The following is a 22,548-nucleotide window of genomic DNA, read 5'->3' on the forward strand; positions in this document are numbered from 1 at the left end:
ACGTGTTAATACGTTGCCTGAATATCCTAAAGATGTCGGCCTGCATATTCAAAAGGCAAATGCATGTGCAAAAATTGTAGGCAAAACACAGAACAGGCTTGAGACATTTTTTTAATTTAATATCAGTTTCTGCTTCTCCCTACATTTTAGAGCAGGGTGATGAACTTTATGCCTTGCTACTTTTCTTCCCCATTCCTCCTCAAATTAAGAACACAGCTTAAGTCACAGTTTTGTTGGAGAGCTTTTTTTTTAATAAGATAAGAAATTCTTGTACAACATGGAACATTAATTATTGCAGGAGAAGCTGCAAATACTTACTGGAGAGACCTTGGTAAAAGTAAAAATAAAAATTAAAAGAATGTTTAATCTTTCCCTGAAACAAAGCCTCTGAGTTATCAGAAATCTGAGGTGCCTACCTGCCTGCATCTTTGTGATGTCATGAAGTTTATGTCAAGGCTTCTTTTCCTTGGGGAAAGGTGAGCCTCTAATAAGAAATCATCCCTCCCGTTCTCCCCCGTGTTTTTGTTTCCTCCTTCTCCTTACCTGTTATTCCTCTCAGTGAAGGATGAGGACTGTGAAGCCTTGTTTTCCCTTCTGTTGTTGCAGAACTCCATGGATGTGTTGGAAGTAAGCGCCGGGAGCATTTGGTGATGTTTGGGGGAGGAAGGCACAAGCCACCAAGGCCCTATTCCCTCCATCTTGAGCCTTCCATGGTGATATGCAGCAGCACAGGGAAGTATGAAGCACTGAGGGACAGAAGTCAGCGTTTAAAATTAACTTTGTTTCAACGTAAATGACCATGCAAGTTTCAGATTAACTAAGGGAGGACCAGGGGTAGAATAGCAGAAGTACTTAAGGTGCCTCTTTTAAAAGTTCTGTTTTGCATATCTAAAGATCAGGGAGATGTTTAGAAAAGTGATTATACACATGTGCTTATGTTTACTGTCCTAACAGGAGATGATGATCCGCATTATCTTAAATGCTAGATATGTCTTGGATGCATCTGTGTCACCTCATTAATTTCAGGGGAACTGTATTGATTTAAGTTAGTGAAGGCACTAACCCAGCTAAGTTTTAAATAATTAGAATAGTATTCTCCCTCTTTTTCAGTCAGATTTGCCCTTCATGTTACTTGTGTTTCATAATCCTCCTAGCTCTCCATTTTGTCATTACAAGACCAGCATCTCTACTGTAGGAAAAAAAAAAAAAGAGAGAGGACACCCCCCCCACCTCCCTCCCAAAGATAGTCTTTTAACAATCTGCTCTTTATATTAATGTTTAAATAAATTTAGGACACCAATGAACCGTTTTTTTTAATAGGCCCATTTAGTTTCAGTTTCTTACACAGTTATTTTTTAGAGCCAGAAGCTCTCAGGAAGAGAATGTGTTCGATGCACCAGAACCCTTTAGGGTTTTGATAAAAGACATGATATCATGAGTACCATCTCCACTTCTGTTATTCTTCTTATATAGTAGCAACAAGATTGAATCACCATTTTTAGCTATTCTTCGGCAGAACTCATAATCTATCAATGTGTCAGCTCAACAGCAGTTTTCTCTTCGCACTAATGTGAACCAGAAGGTCCAGCTATCACTGATTTTGACAATTTTATTTTATCTGAGATTGCATGTTTTGCAGAAGTTTGAAGCAAATGAATTATAGGACCTATTATGTTTTCCTAAAGATGTACAGAACGTAAAATATGTCATCTAAAACATTTCAAACTAATTTGTATCAGATAACATTCCTGTGTTAGGTGCTTCATAAGCCTTACGCTATAAGCACTATTAAATATTTGTGTGATAAATAACAAGTATAAGATCAAATGTGGGTTCTGTATTTTTTTTAATGCCTCAGAGTGCCCTCTGTGTTGTTACATAATGCATCATAAAGAAATACGTGCCTTCATTCTCTTAAAATCACTCCGGCATGGATAGTACTAAGCTTTCCTTCCAGTCCTCGTTATGCAAGTCCTTGCTACTGCTAATAGCTGTCAGCTCTGCATGGTTACTTAAAAAACAAGGTAACTGCAGACTTTTTGTGAAGCTCCTTGCATTTCTGGAGTTTACAGTGAGTTGATTCCAGGTGCGTTGCTCCTTTTCCCAGCTTTAAATTAAATTATTATGAACAAGCAGATTTTCCCCCATCAGAAGAAAGTCCCACTCATTCCAGTATATCACACGGTAGTCTGTTTTTTTGTTTAGGTGCGTCTATAAGCATTTTATATTATAAGTATCTGAATGCACTTCAGTGTCAAAACACAGTGGAATAGACCAGAATGCAGTAATATTTTGAACGTCTGTTGGAAAATGCAGGCATATAACTAAGTACTGAAAGAATACATAGCACAGTAAAAAATCCATGACCAATCTAGCAAAGCTATTAGGTAACAAAAAAAAATCCATATAGGCATTAAGTACTATTATTTAAAGTAAAATCTCTGTTATAAGCAGCATTCAAGTGAAATTGATGAGACATCTATATAGAACAGAAAGAATCCTTTTTGTACAGCCATGATGCAACCTTCTGTATTTCTTTACTTAGGAAACAGAATTTTACTTGTCTTTTTGTAAAGCCGTAAAATTAACAGCAAGCTCTTCAGAGAATTAGGAACACTGCCTGACTTGTGAGATTTTTTTTTCCTCTGTGAAACACAGAGATCATTGGTGGCAAAAAATCAGGAGAAACCTGTCTGGATTTTCCAGTGTCATGTAGATCTTTTTGAGTGCCCCGTCCTTTAAGAAGGCCTCGGTTTTAAAGGTATTGACATGGAAATATCTCGAAATTTGTCATCCTGACTATATACAGAAAAATTTTGCTCTTCATTATACCAGTAGAAGTATACAAGTAGTAACTCAGTGATGTGTCACCTAGAAAAGAGGGTTGGTTTCATATTCCATTGATAGATTTATTAGTTTAACAATGCTCTATTGCATTTCTAAATTTTTTTAATCTTTTTGTTACTCTCGTAAATTTGAGGTACTAGCTTATTTGTTTATTTCCATTTTCTTACTTGTAATAATTTTGAAAGGTTCAACTATATTCTGTTCGGATTTTATGACACATGGAAGATATTTTTTTTTAATTCCTTTTGCAAGCAGTGGGTTGGTGGGAGGAGATCTACGCTGTAACACAGTATACCTACGAAATTGTTCTCCAGATATAATAAGAAAGAGCAGAATTACAGAAACAAGTAATTTGTTGCCGATATTCATGCAGTGCTGGTATTTTATTTCAAGCTGGATTCATCAAACACGATAAGGAGTAATTTTTGTCTGATATGAAGTTCCCATCTAAGGAGACTAAGTGGTTTAAGTTTAAACTGTGGTTTGAAAATACAGGGAAACGTTACTGGACAGTTGAGAGTTTGATTCAGTAGCCAAAGAGGACGCAAGGAAGTAAATTGGAGAATGCTTTTTTTTTTAGCGTTTGAAATATGTCAGGAAAACACATCACTAATACATTTCTGTGAAGCAGTTACTTTACCTACAAGATGGTTTTGCCTATGAAGCACAAGGATTTTACCACAAGCGTCTGAATTATGTAGGTTATAAAGGGTTCTGAGGCTGTCAGAAAGCAAGCACGAAATGTTGATGTGTGACCCTCAGATATTTGAGCGACATTTACTGACCACTTTTGCAGTATTTTGTAAGTTCGTAACATAGTTTTAGTAATAAAAATTTAGTGAAAATCTATGAGGTAAGCACTGGTGTAATACTGATTAGAGGTTTTTTAGATGGGCCAATTACCATATTTAGTAAAGTAGAATAAAAATGAGATGGCCTGGGACTAAGATTACTTTAAAAGGGAGATTTTTAAAAAAATTAGTATTGGACTTATTCTTAGTTAGTATTAATTGCTATTTTTTTAATACAGTTTTCTCTTTTGTTAAGTTCCATCACTCTTTGTTCTGAAATACCGTGTCCCGGCACCGAAAGGGGGAAATATAATGGCTACAATTAGCTTCTGTTTACTGGAGCAAAATGATTTTTTCCCAAACCTAAATACATGCATTAATTTACTAGACTTCCAGCTATTTTTACGTGTGGTATTTCTGAGAAATAGATACCGATGTCCATTTTAATGCAGCTTACTATAGTATAGCAGCCGAAATGGAGCGTTTTTTCTCTTTGGTAGTCAGATATACAGAATTGTTGGACTGTTTGCTTGTAAGTACATTAAAGCTGAATCGGAAAAAACATATTTTTGATACAAAAAGTTAGGCTTTCCAGTCTTTACTTACTTTTGAGTTTTCTAGGTAAATGCTGCATAGACTGATTATCAGAAAAATCGAGGCTTACATAATCAAGACATTCATTTTTCTACTGCCTCCCTTCCCCCACTTAGCTTTCATTTTACTAAGAAAAATGAAAAATTTTGAGAAGAAACTTACTATGACATACTGATTATATACACATTTTCATGAGACTGCATAGCTAAGCTATTTGTATGTATTTAGTAAAAGAAAGCAGCAAGCAAAGTATTAAAACCTTGAGCTGGCTAAACTTTAAAATTATAGTAAATAAATACAGCATTATCTAATATGCTGTACCTAGCTGTGTAGCAATGAGTCTTTTTTCTTTGCATGGGGAATTAGAGTACTTCTATGTTGTCTTTATTCAGAATAAGAAAAATAAGAACGTCGTACCCCATTTTTTTATTCGTCGTAAAGCTGATGTTCTTTCCTAAGGGAGTTGGTTCAATACCCAACTTTCAGAGGATGAGTAGTGATTGTTATTGACAAAATATATATCAAATGAATCAAAACTCTGTCCTGCTAGATAATTACAAATTGAATTAACTAAAAGGAATAATATTAAAATTTTATCTAAATATGTTAGCATGAGCTCTTACCCATAGGTGGCAGTCATCTTTCACAGTAGCAGGGATGCCAAACTTTTGGTTCGTGGTATTCATACTTATGCTGAAATAATTTTGATGAGGTATGCGTATGTGCATGTACATAAGCATATACATTTCTGTATGTTGGGAGAGGGGGAAGGAGGTAAAAATAACTGTAAAATTAATTAGTAATTGGGAGGAATCTGAATTGCTATAAATAAACAATAAGATAAGGAATTATCATATTCTGGAAAAAAGGTCCAGGTATTTAAAACCACAAAACATATTTTTTTACTGTCCATTGCTGACGCTCATCTAAATTAAGTAGTGATAAATCAGAAATGAGCCAGTAGCCCTACAAATTGAGCAGGAAGACTAGTATCTTGCCAGCCTGAGAGAACATGACCCTGTATCATGCCTGGTCCTCCAAACTACATTTCTGCTTCGTCGCCCATTATATGTAAATTGCAGAACGACCACAGTGATGATGGTGCCCTGAAAATCCCAGCAATAAGCTCCCTTAAACATGGAGCAAATATAGGAAAGGTACTCTGGTTGCAGGTGTCCTTTCAACCATGAAGAGCAAGCAAAACCTGCAGGCTGCTGTGCTGTTCTCTGTCTCTTTGCAGAGCTGCCATTGACACCCGTGGCAGCACGGTGCAAGGGGAGGACGCTGCCTGCCGGAGCAGCTCGGTTTTGCCCTCAGCTTTTTGAGGGATTTATGTGGTTTATGGGGATTTCCTTTTGCAATACTGCTAAGGAGACACTTGGGGCCCCACCAAAACCGAAGGGGATAGAAGGAGCTAATAAGGCCAAGTCATCTCAGTCTAAAACAAACAGAACTTGTGAAACTACACGTGTCATAGTGAGACGATAACATTCTTCTAAGAAAAGAACACTGAAACCTGGAATTCAGGGGTAGGTGAAGTCATATTCTTTTTTCTATTACAGCTACACTGGGACTCTTTTCAGTTAATATTAATCTAATATTGTGTCAAGGTAGGCCACTCTACACATTCAGCAGAGGTCAGGAACTAGCATTTTACAAAATGGAAAATTTGAAAAATAGACAATTATGTGTTGCTTCTACAGTGTTTCACTGTGATGCAAGATTAAGGGCTCAGAATTGAGCAGAATGGTGCAGTATTATTAAAACAGAAGGACTAATTCTCCTTATGCAAGAGTCACAGCAACACACATCATTGTATAAGCCAAAGCAGGCTGTATGATTTCATAGCCAAACAGGGTATTTCCACAGACAGGCAATCACGACGTGACTAATTAGATACTTGCATATGCATGGCCCCATTTGTTCCCCAACTGTAATAATTAGGAGGATTGCACTCCACGTTAATTTACACTCTTGTGTAACACTATTGAATATAAGATAACGGGTGGTGATAAACTGGCTGGTGACAAATGTGTAAATCTGATACATGTTTTGAAAATCAGAGCTTTCATAGTCTGCTCTGTCCTTGACTTGGGCAGGGCTGGAGAAGACCTCCTCTGCTGTTGGGCCTGATCCTCTCTGTCACGGGCATCCATGTTATACTCTTCAACTTAATATGCAGAGACACCAGACTCCATCTTGAAGCTACCCCTATCATCAGCTGATTTTATGTTCCTCTGCATGGTTAAAAATTTCAGATAATGTGTATCATGATCAGCTGAAACTCTCACATTCTACAAGGTCTTTGACTTCAGTTTAAAGGGTATTTCTCTCTCCTGGCATAAAGTCCATTCCAGTCTGTCTCCCCTTGAGCTTTCATAGGTTACTGCCAAAACCTGCTCAGCCTCAGTTCAGCCAACCCAGCTGTGCCATACCTGTCATAGAGAGCAGTGTTTTTCCCTGACTGTCCTTCTAGCATTTCTTTGCACCTTCATTTCCAATAAATCTCTTTTAATCTGCAGGATTAGAAGCAGGCACAGTGCTCCAGATGAGGTGTTGCTAGGGTCTTTCATGGTGGCATTAATACCTTTCTATTCCTGCTAGATACACAACAACTAATATTTTTTTTTATTTTTTTATTTTTGTATTAGAGCTACCTGCTGTCAATATCTCAAAAACCTTGAGGACTGATTGAAACACCCAACTTACCCTTTTTTTATGGAGGCTGATAGCAGAAGTTCTTCATTCCTAGTTTATGACCTTGACCTTTGCACTATCATAATGGTCTTACATTACAAGGGTGTCAAAAGACTTTTTTATAAAAGAGTGTAATCAATTTCATCCAAGCCACGGGCTTCCTCTGAATTTCCTGGCATGTCCAGATTTGTTCAAGAACCTCTGTGCCTTGCACGACTATGGACGTGAGCTGGCACACGCACATGATACGGTGCAGGGCGTTACAGGTGAGCTAGCTTAGCTCACGAAAGAGTTGTCTCTAGTATTAGGTTACCTCAGGCACATCACAGGGTATTATTTCAGGTAAGCCTTCCGAAAGCTGTACAGCACTTCTGACTCAGTGTTCTGCACTGGCTTTGTTTGACAGCTCTGGGAGCAAGAAACCAAATTCTGAAACATTTTTACAGGATCAACAGAGGATATGGACTTAGTGTCACATTATACTGTTTCTATTGATCTTGTAGGTTAATTTTCAGTTTACAGGCGATGCCCATGAAATTGAAGGGGGAAACGGGATGTACAAGAGTTGTATGATACTCTTGAATAACATCTAAAAGTAGGAAATTTTATTTTTTTCTTAATAGAAGAATCTGCAGGATTTCAGTTGTTCTGCTCTGCTTCTGGAATTTAAGTAACATTTTTACTGTCTTTAATTAAACAAAAAAAAAAATCTGTTTGGGGTTTTTTTTGTTGTTGGTTTTGGCATTAGTCCAATAGGACTTTTGTGCCCTTCGTTATACAGTATTCCACCCCCACTTCATTCAAGCAGTACCCCAACTTTGTGCCCTCAGATGATCATTCCTAGGTTAAGGTAGTCAGTGAAAATAATTAGTAAGATCGGTCTGAGATAATTCTTTAAGGAAGTCCACTATAAATTTTCCTCTAGTTTGAGACTTTCCCTTCAAAACGACTTTGCAAGCTCTTATTCATATTAAGAGTTAATTTAGCAATTGCTGTCTTCCTTAGTTTATTTTTTTTTCAAGTAGCATATTAACAAATGTTTTCCTGAAATTCAGATTAGGTCAACCCATTTCCTTGATGTAGAAAAGTAAGGTTTGATGTTTTTTTTGTAAATGTCTGACTAGTGTGCCATAATCCATTCTTAGGGAAGCTTAGTAGTGTTTTTCTTACTTTCTATTTATCCAGTTTTATCCTATGCTTCCTCCCATCCAAGTTCTTGATGGACAGTCCCAATTTTTCATCCTTTTAAACTCTGATTACTTCTAAAATCCTATTTGAGGTGACTGCTCTTCTGCTTGGATTCAAGGACCAAGTTTTCCCACCCAGAAATTAAGAAAGTCAGAACAAAACTTAAAGATTTTTGCCATTTTACCTCCATCTAAAGGATTCATGGAGAAGCTCACTCACAGAGATGATGATGAAATATGGATTTTCTTGGGGTCTTTAGCATGTAGCTGAGAAGACCACAGACATAAGAGCATCTAAATCCTGCAATTTACTGCTCCAAGATTTTCATACTTCCTTCTAGTCCAGCCAAGGGCTGATCATATCCTGTAGGTTCTATAAAGTCTTAAAAAGAGTGTGAACATAGCTAAACAACTTGGTTAAGGTTGCTACAAGTTAAAAAGCATCCTTTAAAAACCTGAAGTTATACTCAAATGAAGAAATCAGAAAAGAACATCCATGTGGCGGATTATATGTGTAAAACACTATCAACTGTATAAAAAAATTAGTTTGAGGGAAAACTCACTGGCTCAAGTTACTAATTTTTAGCAATGGTTCTAGAGAAAGATACAGTTAAGTACAGACTATTAGGCCTGATAACCAAGCCAGGTGAACTAGTTCAAGAAAAGAATTAGTGACCAAATGGGTAAGTAAGGGTGACATAGGGGAAGAAACAGGCAGCTTTTGCAAAGGGAAGTGATGCCTCATGAGTCCCTCTATATGGGGAGAGGAGATCTTGTCGACACACTTAGCAGGAATTAAAAAAAGACATTTGACATCTTCTACCGGAGGCTCTCAAAGGAGTTAAGCTGCACGGGCAAAGAGGCAGCTTCTCACGTGCGCAAACATCACATGAAAAGAGAGGAAGCAAAGGTCAGAAATGAACGTGATGGGAGTCAAATAGCAGAGCACCTCCACCAGCATTGTACAGCATGCTCAGAAATGTTCTGTGAAGGGGCATGAATAAAAGTTGCAGAGATTACTGTGAACATGAAGACAGGATGAAGGAAGACACTGTGAAGCTGAGTAACTGAGCAACAAAACAGCAGATGAACCTCAGTGTAGATAACTTCCCTGTGATGCACAGGGGGGAATGACTGGGTCTCAGCTGGCTACTACCCCTCCTGAGCAGTGTTGTGAGGTTCTAATAAATGCTTCCCTGCTTGGCAGTGTTCAAAAAGCAAGCAAAACATTAGGAATTACAAAGAAAGGGACAGAACAAAATTTTAAAAAACCCTATTATTATGATGCTGTGTAAAACTTTTCTACCACTTTCCAAGTCTTGCATGTGTTTCTTTGGCCTGGCTGCCTTTAGCATAAATGCATGGCAACACATGTGTTTAAAAAACATTGCAAAATCAAAACTAGAAAGCCAATATCAGACAAACAAACAAAAAAATCCCACTGTAGTAAAGGAAAACAACAGTTTGCTTCACAGGTTTCTCCTCCACCTTCAGAAAAGCCAAAAGGAAAAGAAACAGCGTAAGAGGATAGCCATGGCACTGCTGGAAACACGCTAAGGGGTGATGAAGGTGAGTACGTAGAATACTTTGACCCTCATTTGCACCTCTCTTCCCCTCTTTTATCCTCGTAGATCAAATGTATTAATAATAGTAAAGGAGTTGTTCAGTGCCATGCTGAAAATTATTGATAAGCAAGAGAGAGCACTGTGGCCAGGGTTGTAACACTAAAGAACACAAAACACTGGGCAAAAGAGACATGATAGCAGACCCTGTTGACATGATTTCCTAGATGAGGCAACTGGGAATAACTCAGAGATCAAGATTATTTAATATTTTCATTAATGACCCTGTGCCAACAACACAATCCATGTATCCAGTGTACTGATGAAATCTGCTAACAAGGCAAGAGCAGGGAGCTGCTGCTGATACAGAAGAGGACTAGGCTGTTGCAGTGGAAGTGAATGACTGTGTCCCGTGCATTAATAAAGGAAGTAAAAATGTAACTAAATCCATGTCTGCACACTAAGGAACTAGTAGGAGTTTCAACTGCAGATAGGAGCTTAGAAGTTAAATATGAGGGTCTGCAAAGGTCCTGAACCGACCCAGTGGAACACTGGAGGGATGCAGCTGGGAAAGAAGCAAACGCATGTGTAGGTTATAGCAAGTGTGTATGTGGGACTTCTAGTATCTGGTTTCCTGACTAAATCACATCTGCGATATCATTTGTGATTCAGATCACTTGTGCTCAGAAAATGTGAAACACAATCACATGCAGAAAGCCATTCAGGACAATGTGGAGCTTGTCCTGCAGGAACTAGTTAAAAAGTGTTGCATCCATTAACCAAAGATGGACAGGAAGGGCATCATATTTTCAGAGGGCTTTTATTCTCAGATTTCCACAGCCTTGCCTGTCCCTGCTGTTCAGGTACACTTGGAAAACTGAAGGCAAGGAGGAAGCAGGGCTGGATCCACTTAGCAGCTCTTCTACAAGGCAAGGAGGGTGATTGCAGGAACTGATGTTCAGCCAACGGGTTTGCCATATACATGATGGATGCTAACACTTTTCACTGCTGTAAGGTGGCAGCAAATATTTTTAAGCATGGTAATCAATTTTGTTCTCTAGCATCTAATTGAACATCAGTAAATATGTTATTAAGATTCTTGACAGTGTGCTCTTTTGCAATCAAGGCCAAGATGTAGCCAGATACTCATCTTAATCTCTCCAGACACATTTCTAATGAATTTTTACAGTGCCTAGAGGAAAGGTCCCTGGTCTGAAGCGGGACACCTGGATGATAAAAGCAAATTATAATTAATAATACACTGTGTTTATGATGTCAGGGTGTCATCTAAAGACAGTGGTAAAACCTTGTATAGGCTACTGCTAGAATCCTATTAATAAAATTGCTTACTTTAAATCACGCCCAGGATGTAAGATAGGACATTCCTTTGTTGACAGTGCTTTCTCTTGAATATTTATATTTATGGTCTATCAAAGCACCACCCAATACTGAAAGAAGCAGTATTTTGAAATAACTCCATTGTACTGCAATGTTTTCATTATCATTCTGTCCTATGAAGGTATGGATAAACTTCCTTTCTGCTTACCAGAAATATGGGACAAGATTGAGGCTCTATACCCACTGCAAAGCATAAGTAGGGAGGGAAGCTGTATCTGCTTAGGATTAGTATACACTGTCTCCTTGACTACTCAGTCCTCTATTTCTTTGAGTAATCAGTCCAAACTTCTACAATGGCAACGTTTTGATCTTCATTTTCTGCTGGGCTGGAGGAACTTTTTTACTCTGATTTTTTGGAATAAAATTTACAAATTTTACTCAGAAGGTCTGCTGAGTTCTACCATATATGAAAGCCAACCACTGCAGTGTATGCTACAGAAATAGATTCTAGTTCTTTTTTAAATTCACATTTCTAGTCAGCCTAATTTTACTGCTAAAGAATTTTGTTTTCCTTTGACCCCTAGATTTTCTTATTATTTTTGAACCATTGAAAGAGGAAGGATGGAATTCTGGCCTCACTGCAGTACTGGAAAATGTGCAGAGAACTACACTGAGATGAGGGCTAAGAGTGTTCAGAGCTCAAAAAAAAGCTGTCTGGATAGTGTAGTTTTCTTTGAGCAGTCTTCTCAACATTTTAGTTACAAAAACTACAGAACAAATCTAGAAAAAAATAAAAATCCATTTATCACCTTGTGCAGTATCCACGAAAGGTTTGAGTAATGATAATAAAGAGTGAACAATGAATTTTAGTGGTCTGCCTTTTTTTCTTTTTCAATTCTATGCTTTTTATCATTGTTAGTTGACTCTTAAGTCTGTGAAAGCATAGGTATGTTTTAGTTTGGGTGGGGCTGTGGCATCACTTCTGGGAAAAAAAAAAGTGCAACAGTTATGCAGACAATTATCTAATATTTCACAAACTCCAAATAGCTCCTGAATGGCAGACCTGAAGTAGAAGACATAAAAGTTGCCTGCATGAAGGTATTATCAGGAAAGCCTGAAGTGACATAGGATGGAGTAATTTCTAGCAAATCATTATTATCAGATACGAAGTAAATTTTCCATTAATTAATTACTACAATTTTTGGACATTCGTCCTTGATGTGTAGATTATTTTTCCTTTTTTTTAAGGAGATAGCAGAATATGAAATCTTTTTTATTGTAGTAACATGGCAAAAAATAAAAGGCAATAACATGGCAAAAATAACATGGCAAAAAACCCCCACAACTGCAATCAAGGTGGTAAAAGGGCAAGTCTATCTGAGCAGGGAAGAGAACATCTTCTGTGCCATAAATGCAGGCAGAGGTCAAATGCATAAAAGCAGTTGTTGAATTAAAGCGTATGGGCCTCCTAGCAAACTGGGATTCCTGTGGTGCCTACCTATCACAAATCACAGAACTGGTCATGTCAGAAAGGACCTTAAAGAGTATCTAGTTCCATCCTCCCTAGGTTCCAGCCTATGCCACTCTCCTTTTCCTTCCCAGAGGGCTCTCTCAGAAGTTGTCCGCTGTCACCAAGCAGGCCAGCAGCAGAGCGGGACTCTTGTCCCCTTACCCCTGTTCCACCATTGAGTTCCTGGCCCTTTTGCCCAGGTGAGGGTGGGTGAGCACAACACAGCTTAACTTCAAACCAGGTGCACTGCAAGCTGCAAGAAAAACATTTCTGATGTCCCTGTTCTGTCAGGAAGCCTAATGAAAATCCCACTTCCTACTGTAAAATTTGGAGGCCTGATTTGAAGAGTGCCACTTTTCAACCCTGGGCCATGGCCATAGAGATAAAAGTAGAGAGTGGCAGAATATAGTAATCTTTGGGATGTGTGGCATCATTATATTCAGACACTGTGTAAGCCTGGTACAATAGCTGCTACTATATCTTGTTTGAACTTGAACTATACCTTTTTTAGGGCAGAGAAACATTTTCAAAATTGCCTGGACATCATAGCATTTTTTAAAGGTATAATTTTCCGCTTTACCATTGCCTACTTTTTGGTCAAGTCAGGAGTTCACTTTCCCCTCATCTATTTGACTGTGTCAGAGGGATATCTGTATTTGCCTGCTACTGTGAAATGCTGGAGGTTCCTGCAATTTTTGTAGTTTCAGATCGTGGTTTATCTTGCCAAAATATCTGGGTATGGGGATGAATACGAAAGTATCTTGTTCGTCATATTTGCCTTCTGCTCAGGGAATACAAGGAGGCTTTCACTGAGTGCAGAACATACTTTATTATTGGTTTTGCATGTAGTACAAGTCTTTGTTTTGCTGAATTCTCAGAACTTCTGAAGAAAAAAAAGAAATGTTGCCACATAAATGTCTTTCCAGAAAACAAGCAAACAAACCAAACAGCGAAGATCTCCATCGCGGCGTCGCTCAGCTGACATTAACCACTTTGCACGAGAAGGGAGCATAGCCTGGCTCTACTGTAGCTGTATCACTGGAGATGAAAAGCAAAGGCAAGATGTCCTCCAACCAGGGTTTTGTCAGAAAAGGATGTCTGCTTTCTATACAGACGCTAGCAGTGCCTGAGGGATGGGACAAGTTTTATTTCCTGGTGACACGTATGAAACACCCTTTAGGTGCAAGAAAATAGGGCAAGTTTGGAGGAAAGAATAGTAAGAGTAAAGCAGGGAGTATTAACTACAAATGAAGGGGACAGTCCTTAAGAGGATAATTTTCTCCTTTTAAATCTGGTGCCCGTATTAAAATTTCTCCCAGCAGCATGTGCATGACTGATACTTATTCAGCTGATAGCGCAAAGCAACAGTGACCCTGGCACCAATGCCGAGGCAATATTTACAAAAGGATGAACTATTTTCGAACAATGTCTCCAATGTACTAAGCACAAACAAGCTTTTCTTCAACATCAGGCATGCATGTTGTCTCGTTCCAACGATTTTGTTCATGTACAAATGTATTCATTGTGGACAATGCAAGGAAAATGTCATTCTCTATTTATATCCCAGTTTCCCTTTGTCCTCTTTACAGTATCTTGAGGCAGTGATGCAGAGCAGAGTCTTGTTCTAAACTCCTGCTATTTTCCTCCTCATCTTCTTCCAAAGCACTCACAGTTGCAGAGCCGCAGCGAGTTAAAAGGCTCCCTACAGCAGATTTTTTTTTTGAGACACAAAGATCGGTCTCTCTCCCTCTGCTTCCCAACAGAGAAGATCTAAGTCCTGCCTCTTGCTCCATCACTCAGAGCACATAATGGTCTTGGCAGCGGAGGATGTGGTGGTAGCAGTGTTTTGAGCCATGTAAGTGGATGCACCTGGCACAGCAGTGTGAATAGGCGATGTTAAGGCAATTCTCCCCCAGTAATATATGAAACCATCCACTTCATCAACAGCCCCTCTGTGATCAAGGCTGCCTTTTTGTTGACTTGGATAAGTTCCCCAGTATGGTCGAAACAGAATAATGGAGGACTTTGAAAGAAGGGCCCTTGCACAGAAAATAATTAATCTAGCAGCAGAGGAGCAGGGAGAAAGATTTAGTGACACTCGAAAACAAAAAAACAAACCCCCAAGTCCTAGGACTAAACTGAAACCATGAGTGCAGGCTTACACTGTGTTTTCATCGTAAAACAAATCATCTATCCTGAAAGCATAATTCTTGGACAGATTGGCCACTGTTTTGGGTAGGAATTAGGAACATTATTTTAAAGGACATTTCAGGGGAAAGCTATTTTGCCTCTCAAGTATTGTCTGATTTTCTCCAAGTTGGAAATGTCCACTGCTCTCAAGAGTGGCATTCCACGCTGATAAGCTTCAGTTTATTCGTAAACTGATAGGCATTGTTTTCCTACACTTAAACATATCTTTTAAAAAATCAATTTATAAAATTTCTTACAATTAAAATCACTCTAAATTGAAAGCTCAACCTTAAGTAGAGTTTTCCTTTAATAGATTTTTGCACTCTTTCCAATTGTGTGTGTACAACAAAAATATTCATGCATGCCTCAGATGCAACAGTGAAATGAATATAACACATTCCACATGTTCTAAGAAATTTAAAGACTTGCATTTCTGAAGGAAGAATATGTGACTGTTTTCCAGTGTGCGACTCCTGAGGCCTGTACACTTACTTGAATGGATCTCCCAGTAAAGAACATCCTTTATACACAGGATTCACATCCAATTCAAGTGTCAAACTATTCACTGATGATTATACTATTTGTACAAAAGTAATTCATTTTTTTCCCCAGATAAAATATCTCAATCAGGTTGAAGCAATTTTGTTCTCTGAAAGAAAAGTTTGAGACTTAATGAATATTACTAAATGAAAAACTTTTAATCACATAATGCATTTTATATAAAGGTTATATATAACACCAAATAAATGAACTCTTCTTGTAGTTCATACTTCTAATAATGGATGATTTCATATGCTTTAGCACATAAAAGATTAGATAGCTTTAAAATTAGAGCAGTCAAACTTTTAGCACAGCATGAGATGAAGATAAGGAGTATTCACTCACCGAAAACATCTTTTCTTCATCATCATCTTTCTCATCCTTAAGGAATTTTAAAATTGCAATTGAGCAATTCTTAGCTACTGGACAAAAATAACTTCTATTAGCTGGAAAACATTTCAAGATTTTTCAACTTTACGATATAAACTGCTATGTGAAAGCATGCCTTATCGGTCCCATGAATTGAACTTTGACAAAGGATGGTAATTCTGACATTTGTAAAGATGATTAAACCCCCTGAATGACTGAAAGCTAAGCATAACCCTCAAGATTAAATGAAGATTAAATGATCATCTATTATGGAGGTATGCAATATATATTATTTCAACAGTTAGCTGGCAGCAATCATTCATTCCCATTTTTCATTAGATTTTTAGAAAGTAGCATCTCCCAAAGTTAATACTGGCATCTCCAACTAAGGATAGTATTGAAATTCAAATAATTTGGTTGTGATCTGATTTTTATTTTATTTTTTCAAAAATTTCTTACATTGCTTCATTATCATATTGAAATCATGCAAACAAATAACTGATTAATCCCCATTCAAACAGTGAAAAATCTGTGGAAGTGTTTTAAGATGATTGAGTCTTTCCTGAAAAGTGGCAAAAATATACTCTCTTCAGTAAAGTTTTTTAAAATTGTTTTCTCAGCACAAAAAGAGCTTTGCTATGTACATGTCACTACAGAAGACCTTTTCTGCCAAAACATATAATTTTGTCTAAGGGCATATCTTGGAAAATGCTACTTCTCAGGTTCTTTTAATCAGATGATGTATAATGAGTTACTGCAGCTAAAAATATTTTATGCTTTTGTTGGTTCTACAGCAACTGGTATTACTGTTTTTTGTAATTTCACATTTCTTAGCAACAGAAAAGTTTTACTGCTGTTGTTGGAAGCTATGCTAGGATTATTTTCACAGTCTTCCCAATTTGCTTACTCTTATATCTGAAAATCCAGCATAAGCAACTGAGAAATGCACAAGCTACATTAAACCTCATGACAATTATTGCTGTCTTGGCTGATCCACTCAAAACAATTTCTCCACTTAATCCAAAAACCTAAAGCTCTTTCTTTTCAGGCGGTATATCCTGCCTCATGGAAGTCATGTTACCCCTATAGTCATAGTCAGAATCTGGGTACAGATGCAATGTGAGCCATTAAAGTTATATAGGCCCAATGTTAGGTTATAATCCCTCTGATTACTCCCACTCAGTGCTGGGTCCCATCCCTGGATACTGTGTTAGATCTACAGACAGTACTGAGCCTACTATAAAAGTGTGTGATCAGCACTTTTCGACACAAAAATTTTGCATATGAGATGATCCTAACAGCAGTTCTTCTAGTGTCATCACCTCTAGTCTGAGCATGTATTTAAAAGGGATCTTTTTACGTTTTGATGATAGTTCAATTTGGCAAAAAAATTTAGGATTTTTTGGGTTTAAAGGTACTATATGGATGTAACACCTGAAATGAGAAGAGGGTTTGGGAAATAAGAGAGATTTCACCAGAGAAAGATAAGCTTTAGCATCTGAGAAATCCTCTTGGGAGAGTGAATACTTAGCACTTTTCATAGTAGTTGTGAGATCTTTGTTTTGCTCTGGACAGATTCAGTAATTTTCAGGCAATGGTTTTCAGCCTCAGTTTAGTGTCTGAGCCAGTGCCTTGAACCCGGAGACACGTCTGTTATTTTTATTTTGGACAGGGTACATTTGCAGGTAATGCAAATACCCAGCATTTGGGAGACTCATTTGGCACCTCCACCCTGGACTGGCTGTGGGCTGCAGGGGTCCTTCCAGTCCTGTGTAGGGGAGAGGAGCCTTCCTGACCTCGGTGGAAGCAGACAGCCAAGCACGGCAAACCCAGCCCTACATTCGGCTGCCATATGCCCGTGCTGTCCATGCCCAGCACTGTTAAATAAATGGATGCTCTTTATTTCCCAACCTTCACTAAATTGAAGATATATCCTACAGTTAACTGTTATTTGTATTTCCTTCAGCCCCTGTAGTCTGTGTTATGCACTTGGCCACTGTGATGAATGAGTGTATTATGAAAGCTGGACATTGTTGGAAATAGGACACTTGAGCTCTTGGACAGATGAAATATTTGATGCTGTGGAACAGGTGGAGACCGTAGTAATACAAATTAACTGGCTGTTTTTACTGAGGCAATAAAGTGCAAATATTTGTTATTTATTTCATAATCCAACTTGTATTTTATACTTCAATGTTAGCAGATTACTTCAGATAACCACAATGATTTTGCCAGAAAGAAATCTACTCTCTGAGCTAGCTGGCTCTGCAGATGAATGCCTCACAGCTGAATTCTCCAATTATAAACTGAAGGTTTTTGTCTGCAGCTGTAAGCACTAGAAGTGTTGTTTGGGATCTGTGGGAGAAGTTACATGACCCCAAGCAGGGTCCGTAGCTCAGTATCCAAGGAGCTGAGAAGCTCCTGACCAGGCTGGGTCTGCACGGGAGCTAGTTGCCTGCCCCCCACAGTCCCATTGCTCAACAAGCACTGTATCTGCTTGAGTTTTTGTCACCCTGACACATATTCACAGACCTGGGCCAAATATTTCTTAGACACACGGGGATTGAGACGTGGAGACAGACCTCTGTCCTCAAACCATTTTGAAGCATGTTCATCAGTCTAAACAGAAACGTTGCACTCTACTTCTAGTCTGGCAGAAGTTGAGCAGCATCACTGACTTTCTGCTCAAGTGAGCACTCACTCCCACTCTCTCCAGGTGAAATGTTTTAAGAAGATGTTGCAGGAAGGTAAAGCTTTATTTACACTCAAGAAGCTAATAAAAAAGAGTGGGGTTTAGTTTTCATTTCAAAGTGAAACTTCAAAGACCAGATAATGTTTAAGCAGTAATAACAAATGGCTAGAAGAGAGAATAAAATGCTTGTACAAACTTTGGAATTGATAGTTTTCAGAAATTTGGTAGCTATCTTCAATATTACCATCTAGTATGAGTCAAAGGGAGTTAATGGACCTAGCCTCTTTCACCATCACTGGGATATCCAAACGTCTGAAAAAGAATCAAATGTCTACTTGCTGACCTTTTTTTTTTCCCCCTTGTAGCCAATTGCTCTTCCTAATGAAGAGGATAATTTGTGGATTAAATCGCTATTTATTTCAATGTATTCCTGGGAAATGAAGCCTCTAACCCATAACAGTAATAGGTCATTGAAAGGTGGCTTTCGTGTACTGGAGCATTTCACACCTTCTAGGTCAGGCACTTGTGATGCATGTCCTTGTGCAAAAGCTTCTGTAGGATGTTTTACTTCACTCCTTAGACAGTGGCATTAAATTTGACAGCAAAATTGCTTCCACCCTCTTTATATCAGTAACTACATAAAGGTAGGTTAGAGCACATGGTTTTAATTTAGCCTTTAGTGGTTTTATTTGGCAAGGAAAAAAAACTGTTGAGCACTAACCTTGAATTAGAAGCTGACCTCGGAATTAGTCAGCCTTTTTCTTGTAAATGCATTTTGTAGAGTATAAACACGAACCATCTATTTACATAACATTAGTGACAGTCAAATGATTTCTTAGGAGCATTAACGCTGGAAATCCCAAACACTCCTTCCTTGCTGGAGAATGGTTTATAGCTCCTGAGAATAATCTCTCCAGCAAGTAACTGCAAACAGAAAAGACTGATCTTTTCCCAATTGAATTTGGGTTTTCTCTAGTATTTCACTAAGAAACCCCAGATAATAATTATAAGCTGCTCTTAAATGAAATGCAGGTCACCTCCCAGGGTGCATGTGGAAAGCCCTGACTGTGCGGATGGTGGTGCAGCCTCCTCCTGTACTATGGTGGCTTTATCCACTCTGCTACAGGGATGTCATGCAAGAGCAAAGAACAGCCTGAGTTCTACTTGACACTGGGAAGCCAAGGCCCTTGCAGCAAGGAGCAAGGGATTTCAGGCCTTCTGAAGCTGAGGTCCTACTTCAAGTAAGGGAGCCTCCAGCAGGTCTGCAGACCACTTCTGCTTTCCCAGAAGGAGCAGCACAAGAAGCAGCCTAGCAAACTGATGGGTCCTGCACTTATGCTGCTGACTTTGACACATGTGCAAGCACTGCATCCTAACCGAGCTCATGGAAATATCTTAAAGGTTTTTAGTTTTTTTCTCACTTCCAGGTAAAATGAAAGCCATGAAGTGCCACCAGGTTCTGAAGTTCCTGTGTTTCTTTGACTGTGAGCTTTACTGTTTTTAAGAATACAATTTTATAAAGTGGACATATTAAAAATGATGAAAACAAATCTGAAAAAGATCCAGATAATTTGTGTGAAATATATTTCAGGCCATGGGGGAGTTTAACAGGTTTTCAGAGGCAGAAAAGTAACTTGGCTCATTTTAGTTTATTTTTTGCCCACTTTGAGGAAAGAGTATTTTGTGGTTGTCATAGCTTTTTTTGTCTTTATTGTTGAATGAACAGCAGAACATACTTTCTTTTTCTGAAACTGTGTTTTCAGAAGGTAATTTTTTTTATTATTGCAACAGGAGTACATACCATAGCACAGCACTTCTAGCTTGCTCCACATTTATCGGCATGCCCTTCCATAATATGCCGTAATAATTCTCTGAATTAAGATGGTATTTTTCATGCTTTCAGCAACAGCAGCAAGGTACTCTGCTCTTTGCTGTGTGTTGTTATTATTAGCTCACTCATGATCGAATTCCAGCCTCAGGCACTGGTTGTGTGATGGGGCCGAGCTCTGATGGCAGGTTTCAGCCCATGTTTTCTCTGGCCATGTTTGCCTTACCTAATTCATGATAGGGAACACAAAGACTATGTTGAACAGAAGGGAAGTGCACAGCTATTTTAGGTGTCCTCAAATTATAGCTTATGACTTCTCTCCAAACTAGAGTAAAGTGGGTTCTCTTTAACATAAAGGGTGGGAAGAGTTTTACTCCAGGCAGAGGTTTATCAGTCCCAGCACCCTCTCCAGTAGGTGTGAATATGAAAGAAAGCATCTGATGTCTTCTCAGATAACCAGCAGCACACCACTTTCCCCTGTCCAGCACTGTTTTGCTCGCTAGCATCCTCCATGGGGGTGCCACTGGGCCACTTGTGCTTGGCATTTGGGGAGCAGGCTGCAGGAGGCACAGGCAGCGTTTCATTGCTTTTCAGTGTTGTCAAACACTCAGTTTGGAGTGACCCTGCTGCCCTCTTGTACAGCATAGAGCCTTTCCCGAAGGTTTGGCACAAATACTGTCGCTCACTACTAATAAAATAAGGCAAACGCCATCCTGGAGGAGGGTGTTAGTGAGTCCCAGTTGAGGGTGTGGTCCATTTCTCCTGACAAACAGACGTCCAGAAATGTCCATGTAATGATTCGTGGAGAGAGAGCAGGAACATTGACTCCTGCAGGTGTATCTCCTACCTCTTCAATAAGGCTGGGGCTGAAAAAGCCTGTCCTTTCTCAGGCCTCCTTCCTCTGGTGGTCTTCAATGTGCAGCAGAAAGTGTCCTGTAAAAAAAACAGCTCCCTCCAGGACCAGAAGCCAGACAGAGAGGTGATATGAATTCATTATGCTCTGGCAATAGCATCATAGAACCATAGAATGGTTTGGTTTGGAAGGAACTTTAAAGAATCACGTAGTTCCAACCCTCCTGCCATAGGCAGGGACACCTCTCACTAGACTGGGTTGCTCAGAGCCCCATCCTACCCAGCCTTAAACAATTCCAGGTTTGGGACATCAGCAACTTCTCTGGGTAGCCTGTTCCAGTGCCTCACCACCCTCACAATAAATAATTTCTTCCTAATATCTGATCTAAACCTACTCTCTTTTAGTTTAAAGCCATTCCCCCTTGTTCTATCACTACATGCTCATGTAAATAGTCTCTCCTTGTCTTTCTTCTAGGCTTCCTTCAGGTACCGTGAGGTCACAATTAGGTCACCCTGAAGTCTTCTCTTTTCCAGGCTGAACAATTCCAATTCTCTTAGCCTTTCCTCATAGGAGAGGTGCTCGCTCCATCCCTCTAATCATCTTGGTGGCCTTCCTCTGGACTTGCTTGTTTATATTAATTTTGCTCATTTACTCGTTGTGATCAGACATGAAAGTGGTGTCATTTCAGAAGGGGAAAAAGCAATTCCTTCATCTCATTTTAGGATGACTGTAGGGAATGTAGTGCTGTGTAGCTAAGGTACATGTGCTGCTGAGGCAAGAAAATATTTCTGACCTTCACTAAAGCCTTCTGAACCCCCTGGTCCTGAGCTTGGATGCATCCGGGAAATTAAGTATTGCTGCCTATTTCTCCTCAGCAGGCCACTCTTGAGCTACACAAGGAGGCTTGCTGGCTGCACAGTCCTCTTCTGCTAAAAGATCTCCTTCTCCAAAGGAAAAGAATTGAATGAAAAATTTAATGTGTTTAAAACACAGTTCTCTCGGAAAAAGACTTTGCTTGGCCCATCAAGGACATTTCTATTCCTGAATAAATTACAAGTCACAGAAAACAAAATTTTCTAGGCAGCGTTGGATATAAATAAAGAGGAAAAGTTCTTGTCGTTTGCCTGGCTTGCCTTGTGTCCAAAATTGAAGTGTTCTGCTTGTTCTGCTTTCCAATGGTAAGATCTCTTGCACCAGCTATGTTCTTATCTAGGAAGGAAAAAAAGAATTCTTAGCAAGAATCTCGCTATCTGTCTCACCAGTACCATCACTAGTTGGGCATTTTTGGTAGTAGATCATTTTTTCTAAGCTAAGAAAGTGAAGTGTTGTCTTTGTGGCCCACATAATGAGCAGGAGCACGGCACAGAGGGGATCAGGTGAGCTGGAGTATCTGCTGTCATGTTTCTCCCCATGGCTTTGGAGGGCAATGGTTCCTCCCAGAGCCAGCCCATGGCTGCCACCAGGCTGCCCTTTGCTTCTCTGTAGCTCCTTCAGGTTGCAAAGCTTTGAATTTTCTTCCAGCTCTGTGGTGGGAGACACTGATGACAACT

General features: G+C 39.1%; 1 protein-coding gene and 2 long non-coding RNA genes across 24 annotated transcripts in view; 1 reads left to right on the forward strand and 2 right to left on the reverse strand.

The window, feature by feature from the left end:
* The window catches only part of LOC135411772 (uncharacterized), a 22,652-nt gene extending 21,954 nt beyond the window's left edge, over positions 1-698 (reverse strand). For all 19 annotated transcript variants that reach the window (XR_010429291.1, XR_010429294.1, XR_010429305.1 and 16 more), the window contains exon 1: positions 544-698. Coding sequence is in view for 2 of the 19 variants with exons in the window: in XM_064649825.1 (XP_064505895.1) it covers positions 544-698 (155 nt within the window). In the remaining 17 variants the exon portion in view is untranslated. The remainder of the gene's footprint in view (positions 1-543) is intronic.
* LOC135411776 (uncharacterized) overlaps positions 1-22,548 on the forward strand; it is a 50,032-nt gene that overhangs the window by 686 nt on the left and 26,798 nt on the right. For all 4 annotated transcript variants that reach the window (XR_010429308.1, XR_010429309.1, XR_010429307.1 and 1 more), the window contains exon 2: positions 607-9,685. This is a non-coding gene — a long non-coding RNA (uncharacterized LOC135411776). The remainder of the gene's footprint in view (positions 1-606; positions 9,686-22,548) is intronic.
* Positions 13,337-21,618, reverse strand: LOC135411778 (uncharacterized). The gene is made up of 3 exons (XR_010429311.1): positions 20,993-21,618; positions 15,602-15,675; positions 13,337-13,409 (listed from the first exon to the last, which is right to left on the reverse strand). It is a non-coding gene; the product is annotated as an uncharacterized LOC135411778 (long non-coding RNA).

The sequence above is a fragment of the Pseudopipra pipra genome, chromosome 3 (assembly GCF_036250125.1).
Source record: "Pseudopipra pipra isolate bDixPip1 chromosome 3, bDixPip1.hap1, whole genome shotgun sequence".
NCBI lineage: Eukaryota > Metazoa > Chordata > Aves > Passeriformes > Pipridae > Pseudopipra > Pseudopipra pipra.